Source organism: Rissa tridactyla, chromosome 1 (genome assembly GCF_028500815.1).
Source record: "Rissa tridactyla isolate bRisTri1 chromosome 1, bRisTri1.patW.cur.20221130, whole genome shotgun sequence".
NCBI classification, from domain to species: domain Eukaryota; kingdom Metazoa; phylum Chordata; class Aves; order Charadriiformes; family Laridae; genus Rissa; species Rissa tridactyla.
The window spans coordinates 68,356,617-68,382,033 of NC_071466.1; the positions used below are offsets into that span (position 1 = coordinate 68,356,617).

The window sequence follows — 25,417 nt, forward strand, 5'->3', positions numbered from 1 at the left end:
TATGCACACTGTTGTATTGATAGTGATTTAGTTGTTGGGGTGTTTTTTTCTCTTTTTGTGAGGAGCAGTTTTTTATTTTCAAAATCGGATCTTAAACATAAGAATCAATGAGAAGGGGTGCCTCCTTGCCTTATAGGTTATGTTCCAGCTGTGGAGTGTCACAACATCAGCTGTGTTGGGTGAAATGCAGCCAGGAGCTTTGTATGTAATAATTTTTACTTGGCATTCAGTGATTTTGGAGGGACCACTAGAGGCTGCACTTGTATAGGAGCACTTCTGACTGTCTCATTTTAAATTTCTTTTGCTGGAATTCCTTGTTTTTCTTATATTTCTTCATAAACAGTGGTCAACCTTAGTTTGAGTTGGCTAGGTTTTTCCTTCCAGGGTTAAAGCTCGTTGAGCTGACTATGAGAGGGTCCAATAATCAAATAGAGCAAATTCTTCTACATCAATAGCCTTTTGTTGAAGCACGCGGTACAGGCACTCACTAGTTAAACACAGTAAGGAGCAGATGGCAAGTTTTGTGCCAGCTTCCAGAGATTTGGATACAGAGATATAGGTGCAGTGCAGTGGCTTCCACACCACCAAGCACTGGCTTTAAATTCAGCACTTCAGGAAGCTTGAGGTGAGCCTGTTCCTTGGCTCTATGCTCTATGGGTGGTTTTCCAAGAAGATCAGAGGCAATGGATGTGTCCTCCCAACTGTGCTTCCTGCGCTAGCATGGACTTCTGCTGTGTTTTCAGCTGAAGAAATATAGTTTTGTCTTTAGTTTTTGTAACCTTACCACTAATTCCATCTGAAATTATGCAGAAGTTGTTAATCATTGCATTCCTATTTTTGTCCCGTATGCAGTACCGTGTGCCAGAAATGGAGTGCAGTCATCATTCCTGTGGTTTTTTTTTCCTCATAAAGGTTGCTAGAATAAGAGCTGATATCTGGTAGACCGGTTACATACCTCAACTGAAAGTGATTGTTGTGAGAATCCAAACTGAGATGTCAGGCCCACAGTTTGACTCTGAGCCGAAATGTCATGCCAGTTTGCTTTAGGAGCTCAGGAAGTTTGTAGGTAGCCAAAGAACTTCATCTGGGTCTTCGTAAATGTTACGTTCATAAATATTACCCTTGTTAGGAGCAATTCTATTCTCAGATGTGTGCAATATTCTTTGAACCTCGGTCATACATACGCATCTGTGGCAGAACTTGGCAACAAACTTCTATTTTCTGTCTGACCGATTAAATGTCATGACAGGATCATGACATTTAATTGGTATATACCGTATATACAGACATCTTTTGGGAATACGTTTTCATTCTATTTATTTTCTTGGCAGATTTTTGCCACTGATATCTCAATTCCAATGCAAACCTCAAATTTTCTGTCACGAAAATAGAAAATATAATTTTAAAGTTTGCTAATTTAGAGCAAGTGTAGTTGGTGGGAAGGTATTACTGTCCAGCTTTCAGAACACTTCCAACTTTTCTTAGGTGCGTAATCAATTTATGATTTGTGCATTTACATTGCAAATTTGGAATATAATTTGTAACACTGGTGATATAGAGGATTATAACATTTTTTCATTTTCCAGACTATTCTTAGGTTGAATGCTTTTAAGTACTAATTTAAGCGCAGGTTTCTAGAAAACACATAAGATCTGAAATAGCAGCAGCATTACAAAGCAGTATTTAGCTGAAATATTATATTAGAAGCCTACAGGCTCACTTAGTGATTAAAACTAGAAAGTTCATTGTCCAATATAGAGATCAAATAATGTCTGGTTTATCACTATTTTTCAGTTCCTGCTATCTCTAAATTGATTTAATCAGGCACCATCTACAGTGAGGCTGGGTATTATGGGCTATAAACCCCTGAGATATCCTTTCAAACTGGAGCTTTGTTGGGTGTGATAGATCCTCTTATTTCCATCATTTAGTCAGGAAAGCACAAGACCGCTTTCTTCGTCAGGGCTGTGGTTTCCAATGTTAAGAAGTCCTTAATCTTAGTCTCGCTTCAGATAGTGAGAAAGACGCTGTCGTAAGATCAAAAATACTTAAAGACCAATCATGTACAAAGATATTTTAAAAATTAATAAGTAGAACACCTTTTAAAATGAGGGGAACATGTAAAATATAATTTTTTTGGTTTCTTTTTTAAAATACCCAGCTGGTGGATTTGTTTGGGAATTAAGTGTATAAATTGGCCAGTTTTGAAACAAAATTTGCTTTAGGATAACGAGCAATCAAGAATTGTAAGAAAATTAAGCTGCTGTAGGTCTAATTACAGTTTAGTACCTGGGTACTAGATTTTGTTTAATGTTACAGTTAAACTTTATCTTTTTTTTTCGCTTTGTCAAATTCCTGAACCATTAAATTTTTCTGATCTAGGAAAAACCGCATCCTCCAGGACTTACCTGGTGATCAAACAGAAGAAGTCTTGGTTATCCTGCATTAGGGACACAAGGAGGGGAGATGTGGGGCAAGGCTATGCCAGGTGGATGGTTCCTGCCCTTTTTGCTTGCTGGGAAACCAGCATGAAACTGGTAATGTGAAACATTACCGTAGGGCTTAGCTGAATTATTTTCTTTTATAGTTGCTCTACTGGAAATTTCTATCTTGATTTGTTAATACTGTTAATACCACGTTCTTCACCATATTATCTGTCTGTCTTCTAAAGCATATAAAGGCTACTAAAGAGATGGCTCTTCTCTGCTCTCATTCATTGCCAGGCATTAGTGGTTTCTTTTTTTTTTTTTTTTAAATGTATGAAACACTTATGATTAAGAAAGAGTTCTTGTCTACCTCTCACCTCCCAAGAAGGCATTCCTAGCAGCAGCAGGAGAGGTAGAGAAGTGGTCTTTGAAGCAGCTCAGGTTAAATCAGTTGAAATGCCTCTGAAAATGGAGGATGGAAAGTTTCTCTTGGGGAAACAATAACCTCGCTAGTTAGTCTGTGGTTTCCAATAGCCTGTTCCTAAGCAAAGTAACAGAGAATGCCGTTCTCGCTTACCCTAGCTTGTTTGCTGATGACTGGATATAGGATGACTTCTGACTTGAAAGAGTGATAGCTGCTGGAATAACTTTTATCGTTGGGGGCATAGTGGGAATGCTTGGTGTTCAAAGTGTTCGTTACCCCTGTGCTCAGGCTACTGGACTGTCTCCTTGTATATGCTGAACCTGTTTGAGCTCCAGCTTGTCTTTTTCTGCACTGGATACAATTCTGTCTTTGAGATTTAATTTTGTTTTTAATTTTTAATTTATTTTAAGAGCTGGTCCACACAACCCTTGTGGCATGCCCAAGCATAAACATAACTGCGGTATGGACAGGATGGGCAATACCATTCCTAGGATGATCTGTCACTGTGTCTTGTATGTTTGCCCTTTTGTGGTGCAGTAGTGTGGCCAATGATGGGTGGATGGGCCAATTCCACGGTCCTGCCTACATGTTGCGTGCCAAAAAAGATGAGGATTTGTGAGCGGCATAAGGCCCCGCATCTCTTCAAGCAGTGTGTGCATATCACTGATGGTCAGTGATGAGCTACAGAGGGTGAGTAAGCTTTAAGAAGGGATGGTACTGGGGATCTAAAGACAGCTTCAGCTGCTTATAATGCAGATTGCTGCAGACATTGCCTTGGTCCTCTGCTCAGTGCAGTAGTTCTTCACTGAATGTTACTGAAGTCCTACTACTAAAATAGTTGTTAGCCGTTGAGAGCAAGAATTTCTACTCAGTTTGTATGTATAGGCAGAGGTAGTCAAGGTATGGAACAATCCTGAGTGTAATGTAAGCCAACTGTTTAGTAATAAGGCTTTAAGATTGAAATTCACTTTTATTAAACTGGAATTATTTACCCTAAAATGCTGCACAGAATTTCAAATGTGCAATAGTTTGATATTACTGAGTATCTGCAATGAACCTGAAGATCTGCTTTGTTTTGTTTGTAGTAGAGAGCAATGTATACAAGCAGTTTTCATACAGCAGTGTGGAAGCAATAGGAACTTATTTGTGTAGCAGTTGTCACCACCCATACCTTGGAGAAAAGCAAGGATCTTTCAGATGATGACTATGTAATTCCTTCCACACACCCCAGAGGGAAGTTTCTTTCTGCAGTCCTATGTGCTATAAGTTTTCCCACCCTTTCCCCCAGGTGCATGAGCTCACAAGTCTTGCAAATGAGAGGGAGATGTCCCCATAATCTAAAGCTGAGGAGTCACTAAGTGGAAAATTCAGTTTCTGCTCTACCCTCTGTGCAGAGTAGTCAGTGCCTGTTGGGCAGGTACTTCAACCTCACCCTCTCACCTTCTCCAAATGGTGTTATACTGGCTCCCCAAGGCAGAGGGAGGGGACTGAGCAGAAAGTTGACCCTCTGCTGCACTTTCTCCTGTCCTCTCTAGCCTCTGTTCCCCTTCCCCTGTTTTCTACCTTTCAGACGTGGCCTTTGTGAGTTTGCTGGACATATTTCCTGCAGAGCAGGGATGGTTTCTCTGGATTTCTAAAAACGTTCTGTTCTTTGTGCTGGTGAATAAACAGAAGAACACAGCTTATCTCATGGTGTGTGTGTGTGTGTGTTAGGAGGGAAACAAAGGAAGGAAATACTAAATTTGAATTACAAGCTTCTATAAATTATGTTTCAGAAAGTACACCGGATACAAGTGAATGTATTAAAGAAAACAGAGGTTGTAAGGGAAGTGTCAAGAAGCCTTAATAAGCAGGTGCTTCTGCTAAGATTGTCTGCTGTTTCTCGCTGTAAGGGTTGGTTTCCAGTCACTTGCAGCTCTGCCAAATTTTCTTTTCATTTTTGAGGTCTCACCTGAGTTTTTGGTTTAAAGTTTCACCAAAATAGCTGAGTTGTTCCCAAGAAGTCTGTGAACAAACCAAACATGCTTTTCAAACATTGAAACAACCTTTTGTTTGAGAAGCTCAAGTGTCTCCATCCTTTGGTCAAGGACTCGATCTTGACACTTAGAAGATTGATGGCCTTTGTGTCAAGGAAATACCTTGAGAAAAATGTGCCTAAATCCCAGGTCACTGATGCTCAGCAGCTACTTGAGTCTGTTGTCAAAACCGTCCCTCTTCATGCTGGGGCTGAGCAGAGGCTTTTCCGTGGCTGCAGAATGAGCTTCCCAAGGGCCAGGTCCGCTACCAGGGCTGAGAGCAGGAAGACTGTCTCATGGGATGCCAGTGCCATCTGTTGACAGGCAAGCTGCCTCACCCACCGGGCAGGACCCACAGCCAAGGGAAGTGTCCGCCCGAGGAAAGATACTGAAAAACTGAGTGGGATATAGGGTAAGGGGGAATCGGGTTGAAGGATGAGGGGACTGTGATATTCAGGAAGGGGTGAGGTGAGAAATAATTTGTTCGTTCATCCTGACAGTATAAAATAAAATAAAAAAAAGTAAAGCTCCAAGAGTTTTTGAGCTGTTCTTGGGACAAGACAGCAAGGAATGAGAATGGTTGAAGGGATGAATGGAGAGACAAGCTCGGGTGGTGGTGACAAGTTTATTGGAGAGTGATACAGAGGCGTGCGGAGACCTGGGCTAAGCTGGTGAGTACAATGCAACTGGAGCAAGGCAGGGGATAAAGCTTGCTGAGCAGGACAGGCTGTGTCCATCGGAGCATGGTTCTGCCGAGAGACAGAGCAGAAGCCAAAATGCTTTACTCCAAACAAATGGGGAGGCTGGGGGAAGAGGAAATCAGTATTTGGATAGAATGTAATAAATATGGCTGGGGGAAAGAGAGGCAGCTGGTACTCACGGGTTAAATCAGAAGCCAAAGGAAAATTGACTATCTGCTTGTTACCAGAGCACCGCTCATCCTATGCGCTAAAAGAGAGCGGAGGGGGGGATCTTGCAAACTATCTTGTAACTACGTACGCAGGTGTGTGTGGCAGCAAAGAGAGGTCAGTAGAGCAAGGGTGCACTGGCACACAGACCTGTTTCCGATATTTACTTTTCTTGAATACGTGGCTTTGTTGTCTTCATAATGTTCTCAACTTCGTTGTACACAATGCCTCAGCTGGGTTTGTTGCTTCCTGCCTACGACTTGCTGGAGCTGGATCCCAGACTCAATAGCCAGCCCTTTGCAACAAGGCACTGTTGTCAAGATAACAAATAGTTTTCCCATTGTGATCGGTTCAGGACAGAGCATTTAATTATTCTTTTTTTTTAAGCAATCTACGTTAACAGAGTGTTAATGGTTTGAAGTCAGGTGCTCAAGGCTTTGCCCTGGGTGTCTTCTAGCCAGCAGTGAGGAATCCTGACTTTTATGTCTGAACGTGGAAGGGGATCCACATTCTGAATGATGCAACCACCCAAAGTATGTGATCCATCAATTTGATCCAGTGGAAAAAGAAGGCTGGCTAACGACATCTTTTGGGCTATCATAGAGACGTGCTTTCCTTTGTCAACTCTTCCACTTAAGTAAGCCTTGCCTTTTTTTTTTCTAGGAGGATGATATTAAGCTCTGCTTATTGCAAGGTATTGAGGCAGATGATTAACTGTGTGGAACTGCCATCTAGGTATTCTCTGGGATCCCAGTTGAGCCTGTCTTCCCCTGTGCTCCTGGAGAGAAATCTGATTGATGCTCCATCAGAGGCTTTAATTTTATTCCTGTTACACAGAAATGTCAATAGTTTCTTGAAATATGATGCAGACATTACATTTAGGTACTCTGTGGGGTCTGAGATTGTGCTTCTACTGAGGAAGTATGCAGAAATTTCAGGACTCTTGGGGACTTCTACTGAGCAGGGGAAATATCTCTCTAAGAGTTTGAAACTTTTCAAAACCCACATCAACTCTCATGGGAACAACTGTAGCACCTTTTTCACTCCATTCACCCACCTTGGGCTGTGTGACCCAAGGAGTTTGTTTTGCTGCCTGATTATTGTGGAACGTGGTTGCTATTAGCATTTTACTTTGCTCAGTGACTAAAGGATACAATTGTGAGAACTTTAAATGGGGAACAGGAAGATGCTAGAATCAATCTGGATCTCTCTTGCCCTTCAACTAAAGAAAGAGAAGGAAGAGGGGAAGCTTTAGTAAATCATGGAAGTTTACTGTAGTGGGAAGCATATTGCTAGTATAAAGCCCTGTTTGTCTGCAAGGGTTATTTAGGCTTACAAGGCAAGTGCTCAGATGGTGTTTATCAGTGTTGTCCTAACCCAGAGGCAAGAGTTAAGTAACGTGTGCTGAATGTGGGCAGTGAGGGGTCGCTTCTAATATTCTCCTATGTTAAAATAAATGCTTAGCTGCTTTTGAAAGAATGCAGGTGTTTCTTTGCATTTTTTTTATGATTATTCATGTTTCCACCTAAATATTTAGTCTGTAAATTTGAGAGGTACTGCAATTTGTAAAAGAGAGGGGATAGGCTGTGAGTCATGTTTAAATTTGTAATTTCGAAGAATAGCTTAAGATGACATATCTGTGAGTACCTGTGTTGTTCATCCTCCTCAACCTCCTCTTATTATTATGCTACCAATGTAATCCTATAAAGTAAAGCTGGTGTTTTCATGATTCAGCAATCCTGAATAAGGGATCCTGACATTCTGTTGTGTTGTTTTTCATATTGTCTTTTAAGGTATGAAGACAAATCAATGCACCATATCTCTAAATGTCACACAGTGCAGACAGTAGGCCTTGCAGTAAATTATTACCTGGGCTAAAAATACAGCACATACATTAAAAATGACCCAATATAGGAGAAAAAAAAAAACACAAACAAAATACAAAACAAATCCGAGTTCCGTCTGCCTTGTACGTGCGTGTCGTTTCCATTTTGATTGCGATTGGCTGGCGAGGGCTGCTGCTGGCATTGCACAATTGGCTTAGATGGGGAATTACAAAACAGGAGCAGATCCCTTGATTGGGACTCGGTAGCACATGCAGCTGAGCACAGGCGAAAAAGAAAGGTCACCCGTACGCAAGGATTTGAGCGGGATCTCACTCACAGATGTTTCCATTCCGGGGAAGTGCATCTCATCTCGTTTTTCTCATCTATGACTTGAAGGCTTTAAGTGCCGCAGGGATTTTTTGTTTCGGTGACTGTAAAAATGCACCTGGGAACAGGTTTGCAACCTGGAGGCGTTATGAGAATTTCAGATGCGCAGAGCTGTATCGTGGAATGATCTGACGGACCTGTGTTTTTAAGGAGTTTTAAAGATCAGCGAGGAGGAAGACGATTCAAACAGCAGGTTAAAAGCAGATGCAAAAGGAAAAACAACTTTGTTTTGATCCTGAAATGATACTGAAAACAGCGTGAAGGAGGGATTATATCAGCACCAAAACCATGGAGAATCAAAGGGGTTTATTTTCCTCTGAAACAATCTCTGTACAAGAAATGTAAAAACTCTTTCATGAAAAAGTAGAATTAATGATTTGACTATGGTTTGAGGCTCTGTGGAACATATTTGGGACTGCTGCATCTTTCCAATGGTGTATAGTATATCTTTATCTAAGATGTTTAGATGAAGATTCTGCACAAAAAGGTCAAGCTACTTTTTTTTTTAAACTAGTTTTTAACTGCTGTTTTTTTAAGTGAGAGAACCAGAGGAGTTTCATTTGTATTTTTCACTAAACTTCCTCTTCTTTTCTTCTTTCTTCCTCCAAACTTAGTTTACGAGATGCTGGAATTGGATTTATTCTTGTCATAGATCGCAGACAGGACAAATGGACCTCTGTGAAAGCTTCCATACTGCGGATAGCAGTGAGTACTGTTTTAAATTAACGCCTCAGTAAGATTTTTCCGTGTTGAACCTTCCTCTTATGAGTAGACAAGCAGCAATGACTTTGTTTCTTCAACAAAATGTTAGCTAATATGTGACATAAAAAGTACCCAGTAGTGCTTTTGTGTCCCAGGTGACTGGGACCGAGCATCACGCGTGTGTGATGTGCTTTTAATGCAGTTTGTAGCTCCGGACGTCAGCCTGAGAAGGCGCTTGGAGAGCATGTGTGTGTGTCAGCTCTCCCAAGTGGGAACCTAATATTTGCACGGGCAGCCTGTGCATCTCAAGTGAGCTTCCTTTTTAGGAAGAGTTGAGGATGAGGGTCGGGATTTAGTTTACCACTTGTGAAAGGAATTCAGGTGTTCGAATTAAAACAAAAGTTGCTTGTAAGCAAGGAAATCTTAGGTACTTGTTATGAGCAATCAACAGCACATGTGGTTACTTTGTCTCCTTTTTAACTAATATTTTTTTAAGATGAAAACTAAGCTTATTAGAGGCTTTTTTTTTTACACAAGTGAGAAATGACAGATTCATGTTTATCATGTGCTTACCATACTGTTTGTTTACTTTTTGTCTTTTTTCTTGTTGCCCTTGCTTGAATTGTTAGTGTTGGTAATCTTTCCAGTAAGTACTGAAAAACAGAGCTGTAAGCATCTCTTCTTTTAATTTTTCATCTCTGAAAATTTTAAACTCTGTAAAATAAAAGTCAAATCAAAATAGTAAATGTCATTTTTGTGTAGCCCCGTTTTGACCAAAGAACTATTTGTTTATTGTAAAATAAAAGGTATTTAATTAAAGGTATTGTATCACTTGCACTATGTGACTTTTTGTGAATGAATATATTATGATATAATATTCCTACAATACAACTTTTTCCACATAAGTATGTTTAGGAATGTTAAAATATTAAAAATATACAGAAATATAGCAAAACTTGCTTTTGCAGCTCACTGAAATTTTGAGATGCAGCATCGAACAAATTCCAGTAATGGAAACTGAGAGCAGCACAATTTGGGGTGATTAAAGAAAAAGGACTGTATTTCTGGAGTTTTTTAATCTCTCTCAAAATTCAGTGCTGTAGTTCCTGTTTAAAGACAGGATGTGACGGTCCTTCTATTTCTGTAATTGAGGTGGTAGGGGGTGGTGGGCAACTACAGACATGTTGCTTATAGCCATAATATTAACATTTATGGTGACATTCCTCCAGTGTGTGTTATTTTGCCTAGAAGTGCCATATACAGAACCTGAGTTATCTGTCCCCTGTGATACGGGATCCCTCACTGTAGTGATGGCGTTGGTGCCTAAGGGCTTTCCCGGGAGAAGGGTGTGAAGTGCAGCGAGCTCTGTGGGTTGCAGTGCTGTTGATGGTGGGTTAATTTTCTTTTTTTTCTCCTTTTGTGAGGTCTATTTAAAAGAGGAGTCATGCTTCCCAGCTGAAGTCTAATCTGTTAGAGGCATGATCTTTTATTATATTTGTTCCTTTCGTTGAACTGGCTCAGACTTTGGCTTCGTATTGCGTCTGTGGATGTATGTGGCGGTCTTCCTCTCAGGGTTCAGCAATAATCACATCACCTCTGAACACTTGAAAATTGTATCTTCCTATTCCAAAAAAAAATGTAGCGAAAAATTGTTGTTTGCTGTTGTCTACCATTTTTTACTATAATATCTGCCATAAATGAACTCTAAATAAATTTCTGCTGCCTGTTCCTTAAAAACAAAGCTAGACGTACACAATGCATATCTTGCGCCAGAGTCAAGAGGATTTCTCTGTGTCCTGCTGATGGACAAAGATGTTTAAATGGCTCAAGGGCAACTAGAGTCTCAAATTCCCTTCTCCGGTTTTCCTAACCGTCTGAGTTGTCTTTTGATGGTGATCAAGCATCTGGGTGTCATTTGGGCTGTCTAGATTGAACCTTATGTCTGAAAGCCTGGTATCTCCACCAGTTTTGATTGCTTAAGCCTGTTACTGTGTGTGAGGATATGAGTCTCACCTTATTTGAAAAGGGTTTTGACTGTTGGTTCATTTGTATTAGGTCCTGCAGCATCTTCCCAGCCATCTTTCCCCATTTTTCTCTGATCGCCCCGTAGGGTTGACCCTTTTGATCTGTGGAAAACAGAGATGCCAGCGCAGGCTGCTGCGGCTGGAGCACCGCCCAACAGGAATATTCTGGCTGGAGCGTGTGCCCATCACTAATATCCCAACAAATGTAGGAAATACATTTGTAAGCACTGAGTGGCTGCTAACCTGAAACTCATACTAATGTGTATGTCTTTAATAATTGTTATATTATTTTCAAGGCTCTTAACACACAAATGTTTGGTTTGTACTAGTAAGTGTTAGAAGGATGTTTTGAAACAAAACTAAAGAAAGAATTTTTGTTTCAGGCTGAAATTAATGTGGAATATCTTTCTATATTAAGAACACTTTCTAGGCTTTGTTTTTCCTTCTTTGTTGTTAGGGATCATTTTCTCTTCTGGGACAGAAAATAAGCAATGACAAGCCAAATCTTTATTTCATGCTGATACTTTAGGGTTGCTATAGGGAGTCAAGGCTGTGAAGGTGAGGTAAACCTATTCTTGCAGACATAGTGGAAGGGCAGCGGCTGCACTGTTCAACCAGGATGACCGCTGCTCGAGGGGGTGCAGTGACAGCAGAACTCAAACCAAAGTCAGATGCGCTGGGATGAAAAATGGCCCCTCTTTTCCTGGGTCATGCAGAGAGATTGTGGCAAGCACGTGCCCAGGCATGCAGCCTTTGCTATTGTTATACTCAACTTGCCAAAATTGCAATGAGCAAGCAGCCCGGGAGGTTGTCCTTAGCCAGTGCAAGACTGCAGACTCTGTGGTTTAAGAGACTCTGCAAACAAGATGATTTTTTAATTTTTTCCCCTGATTTAGCTAAAGTGAAGTTATTAGCCTAGTGCAGCCAAGAACAGCACGTGTTTGGAGGGTGACTCATTGTATCTGTGATAGGAGGGATGGATAACCTAGAGATAATGTTGACTATATAGAAAGCTTAGCTTTTAGATGGCTGTAAATTGGACAGAGTTCATCCCTACTGTTGAGTCTCTAAGAAGAATCTGGCCTACCAGGATAGCCAGGCTGAGACGTGGAGTTCTGATAGAGATGCCAAAAGCCAAGCTTTATGTTGTTGAGTGTGAAGACTTGGCACTAAATTGTCATGTTCCTAGAGAGGCCATAGAAAACTGAGAGTTATTGCAAGAAAAATAGCGAAGTTAGCTGTTGCAAATCGTTCAGTCTTATTACATTGTTTTTTCCCTGTCAGCTGCTGAGATTCTTATACATTTCTGTTATAATGTCCTGTTTTCAGTTAAACATACAGAGACACACAAGACCTTGCTGAACTTTTTAGCTCCTGTGGCTGAGCAAGTGGTTTGGCTTATGGTAGAGGATGCAAGGAGGAGCAGTTACCTAGCTTCATAAAATGGCTCCATCGTGTCCCAACTGAAGTTGGGTGAATGACAAACGCCAGACAAACTGATCCCCTTTTCCTTCCTGTGCAGTCAAAAATTACTCTTTGTTTTTTCCTCTTATTTCTTTTTTTTTTTCTCTTTTCATGCCCAAACTATCAATATTCAATCCACAGTTGTAGGAGCAGGGCACGTTACTAATCAGTATGTTCTGTGGTTTCACACTGCTCTGTTTGTAGTGCCAGTATGTTTTCTTAAAAAAAAAAAAAAAAAAAAAAAAAAAAAAAAATTAAGCCTATGTCATTACATTGTCTTTGTCTCTGTTGTCCTGTCATCATCGTTTTCCTTCATCTTGAGGGAAAGTTTGAAGTGTGAATTCAGCCTTCTAGACAAACAGAAAACTGCACTCCAACATCATGAAAAGTTCCACCGTAGCCATCCATCAGCCTCATATTGAAAGTCCGGAGAAAATAAACTTCTTTAAACTTGCTGCTTAGGGAATAACATACATGTGGGCAACTGCTCTTGAGGAAGCAGTTGGTATGGAGGTCACTCAGTTGGTAGTGAGAAAGTTTTATCCAGTCACAAAACTTCTCAGCCCTTTCTAAATGTGACAAGAGTTGGGTTTTATCCAACCTCCTGGTGAAGTTTGCTTCCTGATTTGCCACCTTTGACTGAGGATGTGTTGCATGCAGGTTTCATGCCTTTTCTTCTAGACTTCATTGTCCAGAGCACTGTTTTCCTTAGCTCTTCATAAATCAAAATGCTGTCTTCACTGTAACAGAGGCTTAGCCCATTAATTGCTTTGAAGACTAGGGCCGAGACCTTTAGCTAGCAGGAGAAGACCAAAAGCCAAAGAAGAGACTGGAGTGCTAATACCACCTTAAACCTTGCAGGAGCCAGGCAGTCCCATTTTTGTGCCATCTGGAGCCTTATTGTTGGTTTTACATCCAAGGTGAGAAACAGTGAACTACAGTAATCCAACATAGAGTTCTCTGACCTTGTTTGTAGAGAGATGTTGAGTTTCTTAGTGAGTTGTTGATGGAGAAAAGATGCGTTTAGTAACTGATGCTCCATGAAAGGCACTGTTTTATGTTATGGATAGGTATTTCCTGCTAGCCCAGTTTCTAGCTAGCTCTTTGTGTCACATTCTGAAAACTGTAATGATACGTAACAGTTTGTATGGGTTAAGTTTGAAAAAACTGCTCTTTTTTCAGCCCCTAGTCGTGTTTCTCATTTTTGCTTGGATTCAAAACAGGACCAAGAATTTTACAGTATGATGAAGCTAGAAGAGTATTTGTATTAATTTTGTGGCTATTGTTATGAATGATTCCAGTAAATTATAAACTAAAAAGGTTATTTTGAGATGCTCTATGGTTTTGTCTTATTGCTTTGGATGTTTTGAGAATATTATATGTGCAGGTACTTTCGCAGTTATTCTCGTATAGTCAGCCATTTTCCTTGTCATTACATGTTTCTTTAATACGTAAAAAGAGAGAAGTGAGTCACTTAAACTCTGAAAACAGGATCATAACATCACAAGCATTAAACACAGATCTAATGCAAAACAGTTCAATGTTTTTAAAACTAGATTTTCAAACTGGTCCTTTTATGAATTGATTTAATTCAAGATTCTTTCTTGTCAAGAAGCCTGTGTAAGAGACTTCATTCTAGCCAAGAATAAACAGTCTTCAGGGGCGGGGGGGGGGGGAAGTACTTATTAGCTCCTTTATGTACAGAGGTATTTTGGAAAGAAGTGCCCTGTGGCTTACGGCATGCTAGTAAGTGCAGGAGGGAAAACACCACCATAGAGTTTGGTAATGTGGGTATATTGAGGCTCTTCACAAAATGAAAAATAGTGTTGTTCCAAGTATTTTAAGACAGAACTACTAAAACTGAGTAAAGTGTTAGCTCTTCGATGGCTCGTGTCGTTCAGATATTTCTAAAAGCTGGCTGTTTTCTTGGGAAGCAGAAGAAAAGGAATTGGTAGGTTCACTGTTTATCAGCACAGCTTTCCTTTGCTGTGTAGGAGTATAAAAGACTTCTAAGCACCAGAGCAGCTGAGTGAATTGCCCTGTGGGACTGAACAGCAGACTGCAACTTTATTTTAAGTGCATCTCTGTCTAAAAGGTATACATATCTATGTACTTAATTCCTTTGTATACTGAATAAGCCCTAGGTGGAAGCGTGACATATGAAAGCTCAAAAATATTTGTTTTCTTTCCAAAAACTCACCTTTGGGTATTCACTGCTGAAAGCTGTAGTGACTGGCTTCTGCTTGTAGACCCCAGCCATCACTCTGCTCCGTAGCAAGACCACGTTACGCAGTGGAAACCAAAGATAGGGAGAATCTCAGTACCTGTCTTTGGGGAAACGCTGTCCGTCCTTGTCTGCAAATAAGCTGCCACCAGCCCTTTCTGAGCATCAGGCAGGGGTTGTTTCCTGCTCAGCTTTTGCGGTTCCTTACCAGCCATTCAGCATCATGTCATCTTCATTCATTACCTCTCCTTACCTCCCCCTGTTAGCAGCCACTTAACTTCAGAGTCAGCACTGATGCCTCTCTGTCATTAACATTCTGTGAAGGAAAGTGATAATTAAGATTATATGCAACTAACTTAATTTTACATTTTGCCCGAAACCCACCTGGGTTCAGTCTCTTTAAGATTCCCCCTTTCCAGAAGCCTGGAGTATGCAGTGGAAAGCTCCCCATCCCTGAGAAGCGGAGGCCTGAAAGCAGGCAGGTCCGCCTGTTCCCGAGTATTTATTGACTGATTTCCTGGAGGATTTCGGGTAGCTCCTGTTTTGTGTGGCCAGTGAAATTTCTTCCCTGTTTCAGGTTTGGGGTACTCATAGGGCAGCAAAGATCTTAGTGTATTGGAAAACTTTGATTTAAGGGCTGTGCTGTATATAAATTCCTGGTTTGGTCAGGTTTATTTCAAATCTGATAACTACGTGCACGTCTACATCTTTTTCTGTATCTTTGGAATCGGCACTGGCCTGACTGGATGGGGAAGTGAATGAGATAAGCGGATAAAAAACTAATTCCAGGAGTGTCATGAAGTATCAAGTGCCAGTGCTGATGCACTGATAAGTGCCAGCGAGATGAAGGAATGTATGTGTTGGGCTAGGATAGAATAAGGGCTACCCTAATTTTTATAGAGGATACCAAAAATACGACAGTGGGTTGGTTTTTTTTTTTTTTCCTTGCTGATCTCTTTTGCATAGGCATTAAATGAGTTGAAGTGCAATATTTGAGACAAGATATTGGGGGAGCAGTCAATATTAATTAATCTAGTAAAGAAATACACTTTTGGAAAAAACAGTTTTCAAGCACACAAACCCTTCTTCAAGTCACAATGATGTTTAGTGACTTCACTAAAACAGTCCTTGAAGGCACTTTATTTTATGACACTACTTAGCATACATGAATATTTATTTTTGTGCTTAACACTTGGCACAGCATTGTTGAGAAGTCATTGTTTGCTCTGCCTGCTTAGCTTGCAGTGGCTTCAAACAAATATGCTGCTGGACTGGAACAGAGATTATTTTGTTGTTGTTGTTGTTCTCTCTTGTTCAGGGTGAGTTGACTGGTTGATAAAGTTCAAATGCATCTAAGCAGTGTCTCTTCCATCATATCATTGTCTCTGCAAGTCACTAGGGCTTTAGAAAGAAAAGAAGTTAGGAAAATAGTAATATTTGGGTAGTGACTATATAAGCTCAGAGAAACTGTAATAGCTGGGACTGGTCCAGCATTGTTTACTGTAGAAATCCTACCTTTTTTTGTTGTTGTTTCGCAAAGTCAATTTGCAAATTTCACTCCTAGCCACGACAAACACAGGAGGCATCATTTTTTTGAGACTGTTTTTTTTTGTGGTTTTTTAGGGATGACCAACCGAAAAAAACCACAAGAAGTGTTGGAAATAGTCTAGTGGAGACAAGAACACTGTTGTAGAGAATCTAGAATTCGAGCTTTTCCTGAGAGATAGAGAACTTCTGGCAAGTCTTGAGTGGGAATTATTCTAGATGGTACGAGACTAGTGATTTCAACAGCATAGTTTTGGGTAGACACACTGAGATGGAGAAATATTGTAATGTGTATTCTCTGTCTCTTTTCTTTGAATTGAACATTAATGAGAGACCCTACTTAATTTGATCATGGAATTAAACTCTGTATCTCGGAAGAGTTAATACACAGTTTAGAAAAATTTACTGTTGCATTGCATTTGGCTACTAACTACTGTTTGCTTCAGTAATAGTCTAAATATCATACAATAACAGCATGGGTTCATAGAGTCATAGAATATCTTGAGTTGGAAGGGACCCATAAGGACTATCAAGTCAAACTCCCTGTTCCTCGCAGGACTACCCAAAACTAAGCCGTATGGCTAAGAGCGTAATCCAGACACTCCTTGAACTCTGACAGGCTTGGTGCTGTGACCACTGCCCTGGGGAACCTGTTCCAGTGACCGACCAACCTCTCTGTGGAGACCCTTTTCCTAATGTCCAATCTGAACTTCCCTGACACAGCTTCATTCTGTTTCCTCATGTCTATCGCTGGTCACCAGAGGGGAGATCAGCACCTCTCCCTCTGCTGCCCCCCTTGAAGAAGTTGTAGACTGCGATGAGATCATCCCTCAGTCTTCTCTTCTCCAAGCTGAACAAACCAAGTGACCTCAGCAGCTCCTTGTAAGTCTTGTCCTTGAGACCTTTCACCATCTTGGTCACCCTCCTCTGGACACACTCTAATAGTTTGATGTCCTTCTTATACTGAGGTGCCCAAAACTGCACATGGTACTCAAGGTGGGGCAGCACCAGTACAGTGTAGAGTGGGACAGTCACTTCCTGGGAGGGCTGGGGGGACCTCAAAAGATCATCTGGTCCAACCCTTCATGGGGAAAGGGAGCTTTGATGAGATTATCTAGCACCCCGTCCGATCACATGTTGAAAACCTCCAGTGATGAGTATTCCACCCCGACACTGGGGAGGTTGTTCCAATGAATGACTGTTCTCACTGTGAAATAATTTCTTTCCTATGTCAAGATGAAACCTCTCCTGATGCAACTTTTACCCGTTGCCCCTTGTCTTCTCCACATAGCTCCTTGTGAAGAGAGAACCTCTGTCTTCTTTGTAGCCACCTTTGTAAGTGGTGGCTAGAATACTGTGATGAGGTACCCCTGAGCCTTCTCCTTGGAGAAGAGATGCAACTCCTTCAGTCTGTCTTCATAGGGTACAATCTCCAGCCCATTGATCATCTTTGTGGCCCTCCTTTGGACCACTCCAGTCTGTCCACGTCTTTCTTGAATTGTGGGAACCAGAACAGAACACGGTACTCCAGGTGCCACTGGACAAGCGCTGATTAGATTGGGATGGTCATGTGTCTATCTCTGCTAGTCATGTCCCTGCAGATGCAGCCTGGGATCCAATTTCCCTTGGTTGTTGCAGTGTCACACTGCTGACTCACGTTTGGCTTGTTGTCCACCAGCATCCCCGGTTCCTCGCAGGATATTTTCTCTAAAACTCTGGAATGAACATCTAGACCACAGTCACAAAGTGTAAAAGTGAGAATTTAGAGTTAGAATGAAGAAATTTTGCTCATACGTGTAACTTAAAATTTATTTTTACCATTCAGTGTCTTTCATGCTTCGTCGTTTCATTCCATCATGTGTTTCTAAGGTATCTGCTCAACTTGAAGCTAACAGGGCAGGCATTTCCCAGTATTCTGGGTAAAGCTAAATGGATAACATCCATGCCCTGTCGAAGACAGTATGTGTGAATGTCATGTACTGGGGCAGATATCTCACATGAAGATCTATTATTTTTTCAAAGTCTAAAGATACTTCTTCTTGGAGCTTTTTCTTCTGAAACGATGGCATTGCTATTGGATAAACTTCATGTTTTGGAAGTTAATTTTTACCTTCAACAGGTCTGTCAGAGTCCGAGCCCTGCTGCTGCAGGCACAAAATAAACTGACACATGTCTAAAAAAATAGATTACATAGCTATTATTCTAAAAATATTATTCGGGAGACTTAATAAAAAAAACTTTTGTCTATTCTTACGATATTTCTTAGTATGAGTTAAATAATTTTCTTAAATAAATTTGTGGCTGAATACTTCAGAAGAGATGGTTAAAAATCATCTTTTCCTTGCTTTTTCTTCTGAATTTTCTGTAAAAAGTTTTTCCTTTGTTTCCGACTTTTAATACACATAGAAAGATTGATTACAGTGCAAGGATGGGGTGGGGAGCTAGTGTGGGCACTCAGAATTGCCTGGGTTCTGTTCCCAGCCCTTGGGCACACTCTTGAGGACTGAATCACTGTGCTTTCTAGAAAATTTGGACATCACTGAGGTAGAGACAGATTGTGAAGCTCAAGTCTTTTAAGGTTCTTCAGTCAATTGGAGATCTCAGTTGTACACTGAATATCTGGGGAACCACAATGAACCTGTGAGGTCTCACAGAAAAGTTTTCGACTACTTTTCTCTTTTTTTTTAAAGTATGTCATTTCCAATGCTAAATACCTGGAGCCCATGGAAACCTTAAAATGAGTATTAAACCACTCTCCAACCTTCCAGACACTAACAGTTTCACTAGGCATGGAAACAGAGCATGGCATAACAGCTCCTTCAGTCAGTGTTTGTTTTTGGTTGGCTTTTTTTGTAGTAATTCAATTTGCTAGAAATGTGACATTATTTCCAACAGTATAATGAAGAAAATTGCATACTTAATCATTATAATGATCATTTCTTTAGTGAGCTTCACTGCCTCCCTACAGTGGAAATACTGAATAGGGGAGAAGACTTGCATGATTTCATGAATGGCTAAATGCCAGGTATGCAAACCTCTGCCTCAGCTGAGGGTGATTTTTAGTAATTTAATGCTGCTACTTTGCTTTGCTTCTTCTGTTTTCCCACTATCACTTGTAGAACTGGGAAAGATCCATCGGACTACTAGTTGGAAGATGATGAGGGGAAAAACCACAGCTGAGAATTAATTACGTTTGATTTTTATTTCTCTCTGCAAAATTAAAGCTTATTTTGAAGCTACCGCCTGAGAAATTCTGTTTCAGTGGCAATAGTTTGTGTAGGCAACTGGCAAAGTAATATATGAACAAAGTAGAAACGTGTTTTTAGGTGCTCAGACAATAATGGAGGTTTTTCTTGGCACGTTCTATTCAAGAGAAGATAAGGTAACCATGAACGTACTGCTGCTGAAAAAGTACGGAGCCCCCACTGTTTGTTCATTAGCCTCCTTGGCAAGGATGTAATCTTCGCTGAAGAGCAGTACAAGCCAGTCCTAAAAAATTTGATTCCAGGAGAGCAGATCCTGTTCCCAAAGACGAGTAAATGTCTCTCTGAATGAAGCTCTGTGTGCAAGTTTTGCTGGGTTTATAATTGGTCACCCCATTATGGGAGGCCTTTGATACGGTTGGTTTGTGGTTTAACAGGAGACTTCTGCTTGTTCAAAAATATTTTCTGGAGCTGAGACACAGAAAATAGCAGACTAAACTTGTTTTGCAGGCATCTTTCCCGGGAAACCTGCAACTAGTCCTCGTTCTGCGCCCAACAGGATTTTTTCATCGAGCTCTCTCGGACATTGCTTTCAAGTTCAACAAAGATGAGTTTAAAATGAAAGTACCTGTAAGTAATCCTTTCTTTTCTCTTTATTATCGGGGTCTGTTAAAGTACTTAATCTAGCCAGCAAGGACCAAAAACCAAAAAAAACCAAACCAAACTTGAACAAAACCCCCATGCTTAAAGGTAGTTCTTGAATCTTGAACTAAAGGTTCCTCTTAGAAAATAGTCATATATGGTTTATCAAGATAAAAAAACCTCGATGTGGTCATTTATGTTGTATAATTCATAAGCTTTATTTTAATATGCGCTGTTAAGCGTGATGCTCATGCTCGTTTACTATTATTTAAATTTACATCATCTTCAACTGAAACAACTGTTAAGTTTGTTTATTCTATACCCGAAGGAAATAGTTCCCTCACTTGCTTCTGTATTGAACTGAAATTTCTCTATATGAGGCTGAAGGATGGGGCTTAGAATCCTTAATAAGGGACTTCTCGCCACTGTTTGCGTTTGCTTTTTTTTTTTTATTGCTGCTGCAGATCATAATGCTGGGCTCAGTATCAGAACTGCAGGGTTACATTGACAAAACACAATTAACAGAAGATCTTGGTGGCACCCTGGATTACTGCCATAACAGATGGCTGTCCCGTCGCACTGTAAGTCTTAAGTTTTTCTTTTAACTTTTCAGCTTAACAAACCCTTCTGTTTTGTACCCTGTCATTTATAAAGCAGGCGCCAAGTGATGCAAGTTCACTTGCTCGGAGTGAGAAGATATTCCCAATGGTACTTAGTCATCTTAGGGAAAAAAAATATGAGTAATAATTTGGGAGTGGTTTTCTGAACACTCAGAGCGAAGGAGCTACAGTGTATTATTATGTTGAAGTTGATTGGTTTTGCTACGAGAAAGGAAAAGCTCAAGTTGTAGAATAACTCCAGATTATAAAAATATGAGGAAGATATACCTGATACGAGCCTAGGAAAAACATACAATTAAGGAATTAATGGTGACGGTATCTGTTGCTTGCAAAATTATACTTTGACCATTTTTTCAGTCTCGTAATTCATCTGCTCGGGTTTGTTTTGCGAGTTATATTTTGTGTGTATGTGTCTGTCTGTACATATGCATGTGATGAGCATGAAATATCATTAATGGTTTTTATTCCAAAAGGCTATAGAAGGTTTTGCCCAAAAGGTTAAGCAAACAGCTCAGATTCTTCAGTCCTTTGGGACTGAGCTGGCTGAAACAGAACTACCAAATGATGTGCAATCAACTAGCTGCCTTCTTGCAACACACACAGAAAAGAAGGACAAAATGAAGGTATGTAATTTTTGTAAAGATGCCATCTTCTAGTTAAACTGTGTTTTAATTTGAAACTAATAATGTTAGTAGACAATCTGGAGGATGTTAATAGACAATAATAATGCAAAACATTTGAATCTTATTGAACTTGTTTTGCTTTGCTTTGATGTTAAAAATCCTTTCTGCATTCAAAAATGACATTTCTTGCATCTAAGTTTACTTATGTACAAATGCATATTGATTTGTATGTGGAAACAGAAATTTCTTTCTAAGTAGTGGTATGTTTAATTTGTAGTTTTGTTTGCAACAAGAAATTTGATTGTATTTGCGTGCATATGAAAATGTATGACCTTCTGAACAATGGACGAATGTTCTTTCAAATTGGCTTAAATGAAAACTATTTGAGAATTTCAGAACTATGCATCTGAAACTGTTGAGATATTTGTAGCCTAAGGAGACACTAGAAGTCAATCTGTCATGAAAATTCAACTCAGTTACACTGGGTTCTTCAGATGATGAACGTAGAAAAAGCTGACATCTAGCATTTACTGTCTGTTTTGTTGTCAAATTTGTTGTCAAATACTGCTTTTAATCGAACCATGCTTGTTCTATTGCTATTAAAACAAAATCCTTTTTCCAGTTTGGTGCCTTATGAAGTCTGCTTAAAAAAAAACCCAAAACCGACACAACTACACACAACTACAGTGTGTGGGGGGTTTGGTTTTGTTTTGTTTTGTAGGAGGATATCAGATTAGCCGTAGAACAGGGAGATGATATCCTTGGAAGTATTACAAAACCAGTTACTGAGAATCCTGAATACAAACTGAATCAAGATCAGCTAGACAATCAAACAACGGTAGAAAGGTGAGAGGAGTGAAATACTGAACATGCTGCTTTTCTGGGGTTTTTTTGACCCCTCCCTGGCTCTTTTACTTAATTCCATATGCATGCTTAGCAAATAAGCAAATGTTGCAATGTGAACATATAAAAGGTACCTTCAGAAACAGCTCCTCTGTTGTCAGATCTTTAGTGAGCAAAGTAATCTCTGGATGGTCATTACTGGGTCACCTGGATGTAAGGAAATAGGGGATGCTGTTTGAGTTCCAGTACCACCAAGTAATGCTGTTTGGGTTTTTTTGTTGTTCGTTTTTTTTTTTTTTTTTTTTTTTTTTTGCCCCCACCCCCTCTTGTCAGATTTGGACTATGTAGTTGAGCAGCTTTTCCTTATTTGAAGTATCAATGCTTTGCAATCCAAGCAAATTTTGCTGCTGTAGGGAAAGCAGGAGGGAAAGACAGAAGTGATATATCCTCTTTTTTTTTCAGTAGACTTGTCCACTTCTGTTAAGTCCTTTTGATTTGAAGTGGGAGGTTTCTCTTTTTCTTTAAACCTGCCTGAAGGAGCTTCTAACGTTTCTGATACCTTATCAATGTCGTTAGTAGCCTTTGAAGGGCTACTAGGGAGTACACCACTCTTGAAGTATGCACAAACTTCCTATATGCTTCCTTTGAGCATATAATAGATGTTTTCCTTTGCTCCCCACCCCCCTTATATTACTGCCAATTTTGAAGACGTTATATCACCATAGCACAGATGTAAATTTGCACAAAGCTATGAAAGCATAGCTCATTTCCCCCAGGCAGTATTCTGCATTCTTTTTTTGTCTGTCATTCCATGTTTCTATTACACTCAGGCTGACTTTTCTTGCCAAATAACTGTCCGTTCCAATCCACAAAGCTTGGCAGAAGTCACTTTTTTTTGGTCGCTGTTGCTATCAGCTATCCGAAGGACAATCGGGGTGGAGGTTGCTGATTTATCCAAAATGTTCCCACTCGATACAATATCTGATGGAAGTTGGAACAAACTCAATGTATGTGTCCCTGCCTTTTTTCTAATTGGTTTTAACTTGTAAATTCAGGGTTCATTTCTGTGCTATTAAAGAGAAAAATTAGTTAAAATTCTGATGTATGGCCTTCCCTGGATGGGTCGCCTAGGTACAGCAGAGCACGCTGTAAAGATAAATCCATAGGATACCGTACTGTCAAATGTAATATTGGAAGATAAGTCAAAAAGTAAAAGTCTTAAGGCATTGGCCAAAATTATAATCGAAGAAGGTTCTTTTCATCGCAGTACTGCTGTACGCTTGCCTGTGATATTTAAGTAGTAACTCTGCTCAGAAGAGGAGGAGCAATGACCATCAGGTTTATTATGAGCCTTGCTCCAAGGAATGAAACGTAAGGGCAGCTGGCTGGCTGGTCACAGCAGTACAAATTTTTGCCTTCATTTTTCCTTATAGCCCAAGGCTTGGGTTCCTCTGGGTCCTAGCCCACACACATTTTCATGTTTTATTTGTTTGCTAGCCCCATGTCCCCAGGCCAGAGCTGAGAAGCAGTATGTGCAGCAGCTAGCTTCAAATCAGCACTTGCCAAATTTTCAGAACTTAATGTTTGTGTTGGGTTTCAGTTTTACATCAATGTTATTCTAGGAAACAATTCCGTGCAATGCTCAAAAAAGTTTCCTATATCCAGTTTATTTTTTCTGGAAAAATATTGCTTTGGGGAGGCTTTTTGTTTACTGTGGAAGATTGTATTGTCCCTTGAAGATTGCACCCATCGTTCTTACAGTATTTCTTTTGGGTTTTTTTTCTTAAGGCTTCTGTCTCAATTACATGAAACAGAGACTGCCTTTGATGAGTTTTGGATTAAGCATCAGCAAAAACTCGAGCAGTGTCTGCACCTTCGGAATTTTGAACAGAATTTTAGAGAGGTGAGAACTTCTTGCTCGCAGTCAATATTTGGTAATATAGAAATGACTCGGAAGAAAGTACTTCTCCCTCTTGTTTTCGCAGGTCTTGTGTGTTCTTGAAAGCTTTCTCCAACCTTTTTCTTGTACATGTCCTTACTTGACATCCTGCTATCTTTACTACCTTGAATACTTGCCTATAGAGACATAATAATCTCTCTTCTGCAGTGTTATGATTTTTTTTTTTCCACAGGCCCAGCAGTGTATAAGCTTTCAAAAACTCCTTTGAAACCTGTTCTCCACCACAGAAGCCTAATATGCTGGCTGCAAACCTTTCATCTTGCCAGTAGGCCCTTTTATGGAACCAAGACTTACCTAAACCTTCTGGCTGAAATTTTATAAAACAGTCTCCAACGCTGTGGGTGGGAAGTTGCAACCATGCTGTTAGAAACTGGGTGGAGGCTGAACTGAAATTTTTACAGCCAGTTTCTGATCTCATGTTAGTTTAACTCATATGCTTGATGGCACCTACAGTCACTTTACGCTGGTGTAGCTGATCTCAGAGCACGGCCCCTGTGTCTCCATGGGAGCAATGCTCAGAAACCCTCTTACAAGTGTCTGTCTCTCTCTCTCTCTCTGTGTCTGTGTCTCAACCAGTTGTTAGGGTGAGGGCCTCTCCCTCATGTTTTGCTTTTTATGTTAAAGTTTATGTTGTATTATTGTCATCTGGTAAAAGCAAGACCATAAATGTTTCCTGAGCATGAGTTTTCCTGCCCTCTTTTTTTTTTTTTTTCCCCCAGTACCAGGAAACATGATTACTTCACTGACTTTTCTTTGTATTTGTTTTCATTTTGAATTGTGGGTAAAGGTAGGCTGACAAAAAAATGATTTGTCTCTGTGCCCCAGTAACCCCATAATGTGAGTCACCTGACTGGAAATAGTGTCTATCAGCTATTTAACTGATGGGTATCCAGAGATGTGGAAAATCATCTTCATTGATACATAGTTATGTCTCATTTCAGGTCAAAGCAGCTTTGGATATTGTGTCCGAGAGACTGTCTGCTTTCTCAGATGTAGGAAACAGCTGTTCACATGTGGAGCACATTTTGAAAGATCTTGCCAACTTTGAAGAAAAATCATATGTAAGAACTCTGCAAGTCCTCTTAATTTCTAGTATGACAATGCGTATGTAGAGGGGAACAGTATTTGGTTATTGAGTATATCTTATGAACAGAGCTTAAGCTGACAACAGGACAGAATTAATGTCTTAAGTAACGTGGAGAGGGAATTTGAAATAAAGTCTTCGACCATTGGAGCGTCCCAGTTCTCCAGCATCCCTCAATAAAGAGCAGAGTGACCAGTCACTAACTTGCTGTGATCAGTTCATGGAAGAATTGCGTGTAGTGTGTACATAGCCAAGTTCTGCACTTAGTGACCAAGGGGCCACTTCCATTCCTGTTAAAGCCACTTATTTCATTAAATCTCAGAAATGAGAAGGCTGTGTATTGAACGTATGGTACGTTAAAAGATGACGAACAGAAACATACACTGTGAAAAAAGTAGAAAGGAAACCTTATGATCTGTGCTTCACAATAAAATATAGCTCTATAAGTAAGGTCATTGCTCTTGAGACTGAGGTGGGTTCAGATTTGGGTTCAGGTT

General features: G+C 40.1%; 1 protein-coding gene across 10 annotated transcripts in view; it reads left to right on the forward strand.

Moving 5' to 3' along the window:
* Window positions 1-25,417, forward strand: part of MCF2L (MCF.2 cell line derived transforming sequence like) — a 170,070-nt gene that overhangs the window by 117,210 nt on the left and 27,443 nt on the right. For 8 of the 10 annotated variants that reach the window (XM_054191203.1, XM_054191279.1, XM_054191252.1 and 5 more), the window contains 7 exons: window positions 8,601-8,691; window positions 19,659-19,778; window positions 20,255-20,371; window positions 20,884-21,033; window positions 21,755-21,879; window positions 23,665-23,779; window positions 24,778-24,897. In XM_054191203.1, coding sequence (XP_054047178.1) covers window positions 8,601-8,691; window positions 19,659-19,778; window positions 20,255-20,371; window positions 20,884-21,033; window positions 21,755-21,879; window positions 23,665-23,779; window positions 24,778-24,897 — 838 coding nt within the window. Of the gene's footprint in view, window positions 1-5,696; window positions 6,411-6,465; window positions 8,474-8,600; window positions 8,692-19,658; window positions 19,779-20,254; window positions 20,372-20,883; window positions 21,034-21,754; window positions 21,880-23,664; window positions 23,780-24,777; window positions 24,898-25,417 lie in introns of those variants that run through there. The other 2 variants (XM_054191269.1, XM_054191262.1) reach the window with 2 other exon arrangements.